The sequence below is a fragment of the Lepisma saccharinum genome, chromosome 7 (genome assembly GCF_977018435.1).
Source record: "Lepisma saccharinum chromosome 7, izLepSacc3.1, whole genome shotgun sequence".
Lineage (NCBI taxonomy): Eukaryota > Metazoa > Arthropoda > Insecta > Zygentoma > Lepismatidae > Lepisma > Lepisma saccharinum.
The window spans coordinates 2,259,055-2,271,609 of NC_139235.1; the positions used below are offsets into that span (position 1 = coordinate 2,259,055).

The following is a 12,555-nucleotide window of genomic DNA, read 5'->3' on the forward strand; positions in this document are numbered from 1 at the left end:
TGGACCTCTGCATTACTAGGCGACTACGTTACCACTTCGTCATCGGGAAATAGACTAATCGGGACTGGGTCTACAGTTTAAAGTGGGATGTGCCTCCACCGGATGCCAAACCCTGGATCTTTTGAGTGTAATGCAACATCTTTACAGCTACGCCATCTAGGAGACCCCTTAAAGCAAGCCAAATAAAGGAAAGCGTGGTGTAGTGGTTAGCGCTACGACGCCAGGTGTCCCGAATTCGAATCCTGGTCTGGGCGTGGGTGTTCTTTGTGAGTGTCCCTTCTTCAGCTTCATCACACCATCACTCATCTTCGCAGTTAGCGAAAAGTGGCACAAAAGCGAAGTAAAATAAAGCAAAACAATCACTCAATCCAAACAAGGATATTTCACAACAAGGTTGAGCAATGGCTCGTTATTGCTTTCGCCGTTAGGAAAGAGAAGTCCCTGAAAACAAAAAATAATATCACAGTACGTAATTAAACCGTGATTCACGGAAGCCATAAAATCACTATTGTTTTAGAGCCGTCCCCCAGATTGAAATTGATCCTGTTCTATCGTCGGGAAGCTCAGGTGTGTCCGGTCGCGTGAGAGTCGATGACGTTTTTTGCGAAACTTTTCCTCTCGGAAGCAATTTAGAAACCCTTGCTTGCTCAAGAACCTGCCGTATCGTTTCTAAATAGCGATTTCCTCTTGGCTCTCCAATTCTCCTAACTGCAATCCTTGCTTCACTAGTTTCTGGGTATCGATTCGAGGACACGTACTTAGAGGTCGTTGACGTTCCTTGTTCGCTACTTACCCTCTGCTGTTCTTCTCGGAAGAGCTTCTTTTCGAATTCACAAAACTATAATCTGATACTTCTGACTCGGCGGTTCAAGGTCACGTTCTAGCAACTTCTTGCCGCTGTTGCCAGCTTCTTCTTCCCTTCACTCAGTGTTGCTCTTTTAAAATTTCCTCCTCTAGGCCGTCTAAAATAATTCCTTTGTTACAGAATACTCGTTGTTGGAAAATGTGACGTGCCTTGAATTTTGTGGATGTGTGGAAATATATCTGTAACGTTCACAAAACTGACTTTCATCAGCAAGGACATTAGGAAGAGAGAATGGAAGATGTGTGGAAATTGATAGACAAAGAAAGTGAATAAGAAAGAACATAAGAAATAGAGAAAAGAGCATAGGAGAGAGAGAGAGAGAGAATAAAACAGAAAGAGAATGAGAGAGAGAGATTATAAAACAGAAAGAGAATGAGAGAGAGAGAGAGAATAAAACAGAAAGAGAATGAGAGAGAGAGAATAAGCCAGTGAGAGATGTAGAAGATAAGAAGTAGAAACAGATGGAGAGTAAGACAGAGAAACAAGAACAAAGAGAATGAGAGGGGGAGAGAAACTACGTAGAAGGTAAAGAGAAAGTTATTGACTGATTGATTGAATTGTGTTTTAAGTCAACTTTATGCACTGTAAGGCTAATCGGGACTGGACATAGAGTTTAAAGCGAAGCCCGAACCACTATGTGCCTCCACCGGGTATCGGTCCCGGGACCCCTTGATTACAAGGCGACAAGGCTACCACTACTCCATTGGGAAACCCCTAGAGAGAAAATTAGTCTAGTGTTCATTCATAAGATCTTTTTTAACCTCAGAAAATGGCCTTCCATGTTAGAAGTATGACGTTACAGTGCAAAAGGTTTAACCTGGCACAGTTCGCGCCAAACCATAGATTTCCTTCTGCTAGCAGACTTACCCGGGCGTCACGTGAGTGTTTTCAACCATTGGCAGAAGCCTTGGAGACAGCACGTGCCTTGTCCTCTGCCTACCAGAGGTCGCCGCTTCCTTCGCGTGTCCTTTGTTGCCAGGTTGTCAAGGACGTGAATGATCTGGCGGTGGAGACATCTGTGCTTGCACCCCTAAATTACCGCTCGCAGCGCGGCCTGTCGCTACGTTTGCTCGCTTGCGCCGAAATCAGTGGGAACAACGTCCTGCAGACGACAGAGAAGGTTTTGGCGGGAGCCGTGGCAGGTTAAGCCTCTTGCACACCGTAAAGGTCCTCAGTGTTGGAGGTGTGAAGTTAGCTATCTTAATGGTCTTCCATGCTAGGGGCATGAAGTTAGCCACCGTAAAGGTCTTCCGCTGTAGTGGTATGAAGTCAGCCACCGTAATCGTATCCCATAATAAACACTTCAAGTCTTCACCAAGAAAGAAACACTAACAACATACATGCTTAGCCATGGAAGGTAACAACCTTGGCCGTGATGTAATCATGTCCAGGCCGGTGGTGATTGATGGTTCTGTTCCTGCTCCCGAGTTCCGCCAGAGACCGTGGACGCCCTCGGTCATCCCAGGTCAATATTTGTAGCAGAAGATGACCCCTTTGCAACGCGGCGGTAGAAACTGCAATTTCTGGAAACAAATATTTACACTGGGCTGGAGATGAACACGGCGATCAATAAATGATATTGTCGGCAAGAGCCCTGTCACATGTTTTTCAACCCTGTCCCTGTCCCCGTCCGAGCGATTGTAATGCCGATGCGAAAGGGATGCTTTGGGTTTTGCGGGGGAGGGGCGGAAGGGGGCGGGGTGGAATCCCGAGATCTCCAATTAGCATTCGGCAAACATAAAGACGGCGGAGTGAAAATTCATTACCGAGAGGAACGGCTCCATTCGTCCGTAACCTCCGCAGATTTATGTACCGGGGTGGCTTGTTGCTGGTCCATAATAAAGATGGGTCGGTTAATGACTTCCGAGCTTTGCCGCTAGAGGGATGGGGGTGGGGACTTCCAGGATGCACATCCAGAGCGTTTATTTTCTCCAGGACGAGATATTTATTTGCTACAACCGCAATGCCTTGATTAAACAGTACACAAGTGCCCTACATTTATTGTTAATTCATGCACTTTGCATTTTGTTAAATTTAAAGCTTGTGTATTTACGGTGATAGATTCACGAAAAAAATGATATAGTGATTATTTTTTCAAATATGTTCTGGTTCGATTCTTTCTTTTTATTCTTTTTGTTTACTTCCCTCACACTTTCAGCATAGCCACGACGACGGTGAATTGTTATTAGGTGAAATTGGTACAAGGGGTATGCATCCGTAAGGATCTTCCGTGCTTAGGATATGAAGTTAGCCTCCGTAATTTTCTTCCATGTTAAGGGTACGAAGATAGCCACCTTAATCAAAGGAACGTTAACGGTCAGGCAGGGACTGAAACCAGGAACCTTCGTTGCCGAGATCGTGAGTCAGCATCTCGACTCGTTCAGTCGCTGACGTGGCTAATTCTGCCCACGTGTAAAGATGTGGTGTATATGCATGTTGCATATGCTTGTGTAGTCAAGTGCATTGGTGTAATTAATTGTTCATGGAAAATGTTCTGCTGTTCGGTATTTGAAAAGAGATCCATTTGCTAAAACGGCTGATGAAAGTTCGAATTGATCCACTCAGCAAGATATCAAGTTTTCTTACACTTCTTCCTAGAAATATATGTTTCTGATCCATATTCACAAAGCACCAGTCTTCCTTTCAACATATTCTTCAAGAAATATGTTTCTTATCAATATCTACAACCCCTTTCTGGAAATGTATATTTCTGATTCTTACCCACAACTTAGAAGATTTCGCAGTGGTAGAGCGTCGTTGCCTTGAAATCAAGGGGTCCCTGGTTCGATACCCGGTAGAGGCACATAGTGGATTGGATGCCACTTTAAACTGTAGGTGCGGTCCCGATTAGCCTCACTGTGCATAAAGTGGACTTAAAACACCTACCCAACCAACGTAGAAGACTTTTCTTCACCAATTCTTCAAGAGCTATGTTTCTGACTCATACACCATACCCCAGAAGAATCCTTCGGCCTCTCCCTGTAGTCCACACACATCATGTTCATATCATAAGTTCTCCCGGAGTGCCAAGTGTTTCGTGCAATTTACAAATAATGCCTTCTATTAAAGACTTCTTTCGCCAATTCCTTTTATTCTTTGGATCTTCTTTCAACATCTCCAATGTTCCGTGATGATGTCCGGAACGTTCGCCTGTATGCATGTTAAAGTTTGCACATGGGCACCGTATAAGAAGCACGTGTTATTCTGCTGAAAGTGGATATTGGGCAGTTCCGGTTCAGCAGCTTGCTTCGCTGTCTTGTTAGGAAGCTTACATACCGAAGCAGAAAGCAATTGCTTCCTGGAGACGGGACGAATGCCATTAGGAGTGTCTGAACGGCCACTTTATTGCTTTGTCAACAGACTGGGTTGCTTAATTAAAGCCCTAAAGAGTCTCGCAACGGCTAATCCGCCTCAGCTGGGGAAATCTCCAGCGTTTCCGGTCCCGGATCTCATTGGACAAGAACCGGAGGATCGCCGTTCCCTGGAGTATGACCCGGAGCCAAGAAAAAGGCGGGCGTCTGTCAAGTTTTATGGAGAAAAGGGAGGGGATTGGTCCATGTGAGGGTCACAGGTGGGACACGGAGGGGGAGGGGGAGATTTCAGCGGGACTTCCTTGCTCAATGCTCCGGGGGCTTTCCGGTAATCCTCCGGCTCGTTTTCGAGGAAGGATGCAGGTTCCGGGGGAGGAGATTGTGAAATCCTGCGCCGTCTTCTGATTGGCATTTCCCCCTGTCTTTGCCTCCAGTTTTTTTATCCTCTGCGAGATAGGGAAAAGCTTTGCAGATTTGCAGCAGGAGGTCCTGCCTGCATCAGCAACTGCTGGCGACATGAAGAAGTGTAAGAAAGAGCCGACGGAGGTGATGGATGGAATCTCAGCAGGTTATAGCCAATTTGAAAGTCATCTCCAAGGATGGGCCCTAGAAGATTGTGAATAGAATTTTGAAATAAATTTCATTTGCTTCTCCTTAAGTGGTCACCTCTCAGGTTGATTTCTTCGTGCTTTTCTAATCACCACGAGTAGTTAGTTCTACGAATCCTCCTCCTGGGCCGGGGTAGAATACGGCCTGGACCTGGGCATGTACGTCCGGAAGGGGGGAGGGGGCACGCCCCACCTGGAAAATTAAGTTGCAACTAAGAAGTATACATTTCACACATAATTTCATTTCAGTCACAGTTATTTGTGTTGATTATTATAAGGGTGTTGAAGTAACACGATAACTTCAGACTGAAGCCGTTTTTTTGAGGGGGCATCACTATTAGGGGGAAAATATCCCTCCTTGAAAAAAATTACCGTGCTGCCCCTTCCTGGAAAAAAAATCCTGCGGACGTCCATGGGCATGGCTGTTCTTTGTCAGTGTCCCTTCGTCAGTTTCATTCATTACTCATCCTCTCATCTTCGCGATTAGCAAAAAATGGCAGAAGAACGAAATGAAATAAACAAATCAATCAATCCTTCTGGGTAGTGTTAACGCCGTGGCCTTATAATACAGGAGTCACTGGTTTGAACTTGTTACTTCCTTTCCTCCGTTTACAAATCCAGTCATAAGTTTTCAAATCTTAAACTTTTTTATTTCAAGTTACAATGATGAAGCACTTAGTTAATGATATTGACAAATATAAATACTGATGAAATTTTGTGGGTAATACTGCCGTAAAGTTTTCCAAGCTACATTTTCAGAACTTTGAAAATTGTATTACTAAAATCAACCACCCATTATGGAGATAGGTTGAGATTTAATTTTTAGGTCGATAGATAATTTGTATGTTTTCTATTATGCACAGAGCCAGTTCCTATGGCAGGCATCTGATTGTCACGTTGAAGACCAGTGTTCCATTCACGCGTCCTCTCCTGAATGTGTTCCTAGTATAAAATTCTGAGGAATAAAAGCGACTGGAGCGTGGTGCTGATCACATCTACTCCACAAATGTCATAAATTGTGAATGCATTATTCCCTTCGGTATAACTTAAAGCCCTGTAGCAAATAGGCAGGGGATAAATTTGAATTTTACCTACGTATTTATCATGAACCACACATCACTCACCATTTCAGTGCGAAAGACCGTGCCACCTGCCACTTTGGTGCGAAAACTTTCTCAATCTAGCATTGGAAGATGCCGTCACCACAGCTCCATCTTTGTCCGCCTTTCGCTTCCAATACTCCATTGACCGCCCCTTCCCGTTGCGGCAATGAGAAAGTGAAAGACACCCTCCCCCTTCCACCCTTCCTGCAGGGGTCGGGGGAGAAAAACTATAAATTTTCCTTTGCCTCCCTTGAATGCAGCCAATCTTGGAATGGTATACGTGTCATAACGTAGGAACTGGTCTATATTGTTCTGTTTGCAAGGAGTGTGGAGAAAAAATTGCATTGCATACCCCCGGAATGCTTTCGCAGGGACCTGATAAAACATTCCTGGAATTCCCCGCTCCGGAACGGAATGTCCCGGATCCTACTTTCCGGCACTTCTGCTCCGGGAGGAGCTTCCTATTGGAGGAAATTTCCTACCTCGGGTTTCCCTTCGCGTCAGGGTTGGACAAGAATGTAATGTGATCCTTGGCCAACGGTTTAATTCAACACGCAAGTGTTTGAAGATGTGCAAGTTTAGATGTTTCCACGGTACAGGGTGGTGCGAAAGTTGCCTTCCATGACGAAATGAACAGTGTAGGATGCGTGGAGAAAAAAATGGAAAATTTGATTGGCAGCCATATTTGGAAATGGCCGCCAATATTACGTTTTCAGTATATATTTCTTTAACGGTTTGATATACGAGGAAAAGTCACCAACAAGAAAAATTCTACTAGATAAAATAAAGGTTTTTTGTTCTATGTGGTATTTGTCGTAATTCGAACAGTTCTCACGCTATGAGTCAGCTGACGCGTGGTCAGCACATAGAATCCTATCGCTGCAATAACTTGACAAGTTTAAAAACAAGACGCTGCAATCCATTGTTTGCGCACCTCACATCAGATTTCCCCACTCCATTGTCTGCGGCGACGTTCGTTCGCAGTGTTGCAACCTGGAGGGAGCGGAATCGTCTGAGAATTTTCAACGAAATTTGAATGTGAAAGGCATGAATTAGTATCCCGTCATCTACGCTACCTATTGATTACGCTAAATTCTAAATACATTTTGATATTTTCTCTTTAAACCTTAAATGAATTAAGTTATATTAATGAATTTATTACCAGCATAAGAAATGTATGAAATAAAACAATAGAAAAATGAAAAATATATAAACGATAGAACTGAGCTCACCTTCTAAATGTTTTCCAGTTCTCCTTCTTCAGTTTCACTCTTCCACTCATCCGAGTCTGCGTCTACCGATGAATCTGTGTCAGTGTCTGAATCGGCTTCACCAAGTCTAATTATCAGTTCATCTACACGCTCGTCCATAAGTCCATCTCTTTCAAAGTAAGAATCTTGCAGCCAAGAGTAAAGAGCATGAACATTTCAATGCTTTAGAAAAGAACACAGGCAAGCGTCTTATCAGATTGCCTTCTCGTAGTGATTGTTGTACGATAAACAAACGAACCACAACCCCACTCGGTCGGTTAAAAAAAACGAAAAAAAAAACAGGCCACTGCTCGATGTCGCATTCAGAAAATGAAGTCATTCGCCCTGTAGTTTATCTTTGTTATAACCTTAACGCACGTGCGTAATACTACAGTTTACGATCGGCGCACGGCACGCATTTTCAAAGGCTGGATTAAATAAAATGAACCACTGATATAATATGAGAAGGCACCGTCATGCTAAACAGTAAAAATCGTTTGTCATGTTTGTTTTAGCTTAATTTTGCTGAGTTGGCACCACTGGTACTCTCAACGCCAGACCAGTGAGTAGAAGAGTGGTGGGGAGGATGACGTAATAGGAAGTGCTCCGCAGCGATCTACGCATGTTGGTACTTAACTTGTCAGGCTATATCTTCTCGATTGTATACCGGAGCCTTATACATATGCATTTCAAATAGCTCTCCAAACGCCTTCTTTCAAGATACTGGAACAATAGGAAAATTTTAAAACACCCACGGAGCGTCAACCTCGACACCACCCGTATCAAAGGCAAAAACAGTGGCCATTCGGTTACACTGGAAGAAAAATATATTTGAAAAATTATTATAACACCTGAAGACAATGGGGTTTACATGTAATGCAGAAAGTATAAAATAAGTTCCGTTTGACTGGCATGGCACTAGAGAACCTTCCATTAAATGGTAGAAAACATTTCTGATGCTGAAAATGATATATTTATGAAGACTATACTACACTGCTGGACAAAATAAACCGGAAACTTGGATGTCTGTTGCATATATTCTGATTCGAAGGCTAACTAAATGTTGCAGAAACTGAATTAAGTACGAATGCATAAGAAAGTCCGGGCCTATGAATGGTGCATATGGTACTACATGATCTGCCAAACATTCTGTAATATATCATTGGAATTCAGATGTCAAATATTAAGGTGTCAGTTTTCTTGTCCAGCAGTAGCTATATACATAATATAATTTTATGTTTTGGATATTCATTAAAATATCCCCTCACCTTTCTGATGTCCATTATGACATCTACACACGGGCCAGATCATGGTTTATCCATCTCTCACGGCCTGTTTTTCAATTATTCATTGGCAGGGCATCTTGAAAAGAGTAAACTATAATATTGCATTGCACGAGGTTGGGCTAATATATTGAGTATTTCCGGACTCAGGCCTGTAATACAACTTTCAGGTATGCCCGGATCTCACCATTGTTGTTCGACGCCATATCAGGGCTGTATGGGGGTTGGAGCAGCCTTTCCTGCCCCAATGTTGCATCACTTATCCACAATTTGCACACGCATTACGAAAGCACCACGAGTTTACTGTAGAAATCAATGGGTGTGAAGCCATTTGCCCACTCGTACCACGCAATGGCAACACTTCTTCCTTACATCATGCCTCGAACACATGAGCACCTATAATGATACAATACTCCAAATGTTGAGAGTCTGGTTTTTCTCAACATACCTTCGTTGCTCGCAGCGCTGCGGCTGCGCTTTCGTGTCTACTGGAAAAAGGAGGCCCGCTACTTTAAGGAGATAGGTTACCATGTGCACACTATATTTATGACAAATTGTACAGCATAGGGAAACTTATGTATTTACGTACTAAGATTTTTTCATATTATAATAATAAGCTTTTTAGGGCCAGTGACTATCTATCGACTATCGGATCATACAACCAGTTGCGGGAAGACGTGTGGTCAGCACGACGAACCTTAAGTCGTTGATGTATGTTTTCCATGACCGGGTTACGCTACTCATTCGTAGCTCCCAATTTCCTCACGATGGTGAGTGGTCACTAGTCCAAATACACAGGCCGAAGTACCAGGAGGAAAGTTGTTACACTTCCCACAGGAGACTCGAACCCAAAGCTAGCCCCTTACACCATACGGCCACTGTGCGGGTCGATATGTATCCCGTACTGTACTCAATCCTTCTAGTGGAAAGGAGTTGGATATTTTTCAATTTAGTTCCAACATGATAACCCCATGACCTACATGGTAAAAATAAAACTGAAAAAGCTAGAATTAAAATCCTACAGACGTAAGACTAAAAGCTGACTGAATCTTCACTGCCAACCATTCTTTCAGGTTCAACGCGGGCGCACAAGATTCTCGACACCCTCTGCGTGCAGACCCCAGCATCCAATGACGATGCTTCCTGACGTGCCTTCTCGGAACCTGAATCTAACCTTCAGCTCCTCCATGTCCTGCGAACGGAACGATTCAGCCAAATCAATGGGCAACTCCTGCGGCGACCAGACCAGGGCGAAACCGGCGCGCGGACTGAGCTACACCGTGCTGAAGGGGAAATCGCAAATTCTGGAGAACCCCGAGGCTTACAATCTGTCCGCGATCTCTCTTCTGGACGCGACATCCTCGGTCGAAAGGGCCGAGTTCGGTGAGAGCAGGTTGGCGGCGTCGAACCCGGTCTCCTCCTGCGGCGAGAAGCCGGCGCGTCCGAGCAGGGCGATCGAGAAAGCCAAGACCATCAGGAGAAGCAAGTTGAAACCTGGAGGCAAGCACGGGAGGCGTCACAGTTCCGCATCGGACAATACCGGAAACGATACGTCGACCGAAAGGGTCGTCAGCAAGGGTGAACGCAAATCTGTGAGTGAACCGAAGCCCTTGCCCGCTAGCCCTTGCCTGCAACGGAGGAAAAACCTCATAGTCAAAAGTGTCGTCCAGAAGGATCCGTTGGCAAAGCACCCTGGAGAATTGAACCAGAAACCCTTGAGCGCGTTGATGCATGGTTCCGCACGAGATGGCCTGTTTTCAGCAAGTGCAGGGACACTACCGCAGTCAGAATCAAGATCAACGAACAACGTGAACCCATCCTTCAGTCAAAATGAGTACATCGGAGCCAATAGAAAACTTTCTAACACTCACCAAAGAACATTCCTGTACACATCCTCTATTTCTGACACCGACACGGGAACCGTAAAGCTGAACAATCTTGCTACCACTGAAAAGAGACCCATAGCAGCATTTTCTGTAATCGACGGTTCCGCCTCGAGTAAGCATCTACAAAGACTTGCGATCTTGCAAAACGTCATTGCGTCAACTCCTGTGATGATATCCCCAAAAGCTGCTGAAAGACTGAGTGCCTCAGACTTCGACCGCCTGCTGGTCTTAACTACGAAGAAAGCGGTCACCATCAAACGATCGCAAAAGTCACTCGATGAAGTCGAGTCTTTGAAAACGACCGCACCGAAGGAGGAAGCGACTAGCGAAAACATAGCTTCGGGAAGTGGCACGGCAGCGATGAGCCCAAAGTCCAAATGGGCAAAGGGCCCGGAGCCTGCTTCAAGCAGTAGCCACAGAGGCAGGTTTTCGTCAAAGTCAAGCAATGCCAAAATCCAGAACTGGAGGCCAACTCCCCACAGAGAGACCAAAGCTGTGCAATCTAGAGTGTACTCCTTCTCCAAAGAGAAAGTCCAAGATGTTGACAGAGGGCGAACGAACACGAAGTATGTTCTTGACGGAGCATCTAACTCGGGTTTGAGTAAGGACAAAGCCACGGGGGAATCTCGTAGGAGACAATCTCCCAGTGCAGCGAAGAGCAAACCTGAAGGAGATAAGAAGTACCCAACAGGCGCAGATAAGAAACAGGTGTTCAGGGGCGGGAATGTTTACACGAGGACCAAAGGTGCAAGGGGGAAGATCCAAGAGAGAGAAGATCATGCGAGGAAACTGGAGGGTGCCGTCAAGGTGAACCAGCTGAAGTCAGACTATTCCACAACCTCAGTGCGGACGTACACGGTGATACGAAGGGTGCCGGCGGATGAAGCGAGGAGACAGGAATCAGCGAAGACTGGTACAAACCGGACGAAGGTTGGTGCTAAGACGGAGAACAGTGTTGCAAATCTAGATGCGTGTAAGCAGGGAGGGATTACAGATAAGGGACGAGTGGATGCCATGAACGAGAAAGTTTTGGTCGGAGAAAGCATGACGCCCGGTGGCGAGACGAGGCAAGACGACTCCCAACCGAAACCCTGCGCTTCCAGCTCCAGCATTTTGAAGAGCAAGATCCCGCTCGCCACCTGGCGCCTACCCTCCAGTTCCAGCCTCAAGACGATATCCTCGCAATTCGACCCGAGACCCAGGACCGGAAGCAACTCGCAGCGATGCATGGAGGACTCCTCCCCGTCAGGTTCCACCTTGGTTCGAGGCTCGTACAACAGCCTGTGCAGCCCGTATCCGCGCAAGAGCACCAGCTACAGGGAATACGGCTCTGCCAGCTCTGTCTACGTCACAAAGGACCAAGAATTCGTCTCGATGCACTCCGTGTACCAAAACGGAAGAGGAACCATCCATGAGGATGTCATACAGGAAGCGCCACAGGAAGCCTCTATCATCAGAAAGAAAACTTGGGTGATGAGTGATGATTATTAGTCTTTACCTCTGCCTTCTAAATCAAAGAAGAAATCTGTAAGCCTCAACACAAATTATGTAATTTTCTCAATATCCTTCTCAAAGCTTCTTGTACGTTAGTTGTCATGTTGGTCAATAATTTACTAAATGAATACAAACATGTGTTTCTCAAGATACCTTCCATGCTGGTCTGGCGAACCTTAAATGTTATTGGTTATTGTCTTAGGTGATGCTAGGTTCGTAATTTTAGTTTGTTGTTGCTCACTAAACTAATGTCTCTGTTTAATAGTCTCTGTAGTAAAGGAAGAGATGAATGCTATAATAATCACTTTCAGGCGATTATGAGCAAGATGGATCAGTCGGAGTATTCAACTAACACAGTAAAGTGACGTCACTTGGTTCCATTTCGTTTTCTTAAAAATAATACTATTATAGTTTTAGGTGTTGTGAATTATTTTTTCACGTGTGTTAGCGTACTGTAAACGGTAGGGTGCAAGCGACTCGAGTACCTTGGCTACCGCCCACGAAAGCTCTACGTACAAGCTCAAGCTTGGCACGTTCTTTTTGTTAACGTTATTTAAAAACACGAGAATAGTTCACATGATGACTCACAGGAGTCACTAATGTTTCTCAGGATATGGATAATACTTCTTTGATCGTCATTAAAATGAAATACAATTCAAGTTTTTACTACAAAATAAGTATATTTCACATCTTACAAGAGAAATACCTCTATTACTTATAAGTAATTGCAATTGTTAGTGTTACAATTCAGCTTA

At 44.7% G+C, this 12,555-nt stretch overlaps 1 protein-coding gene across 1 annotated transcript in view; it reads left to right on the forward strand.

The window, feature by feature from the left end:
* The window catches only part of LOC145990112 (uncharacterized), a 359,871-nt gene extending 347,931 nt beyond the window's left edge, over window positions 1–11,940 (forward strand). Inside the window, exon 3 of the mRNA XM_083125767.1 lies at window positions 9,494–11,940. Within this exon, the coding sequence (XP_082981893.1) occupies window positions 9,494–11,797 (2,304 nt within the window). The 3' untranslated portion in view covers window positions 11,798–11,940. The remainder of the gene's footprint in view (window positions 1–9,493) is intronic.
* The last annotated feature ends 615 nt before the right edge of the window (window positions 11,941–12,555 follow it).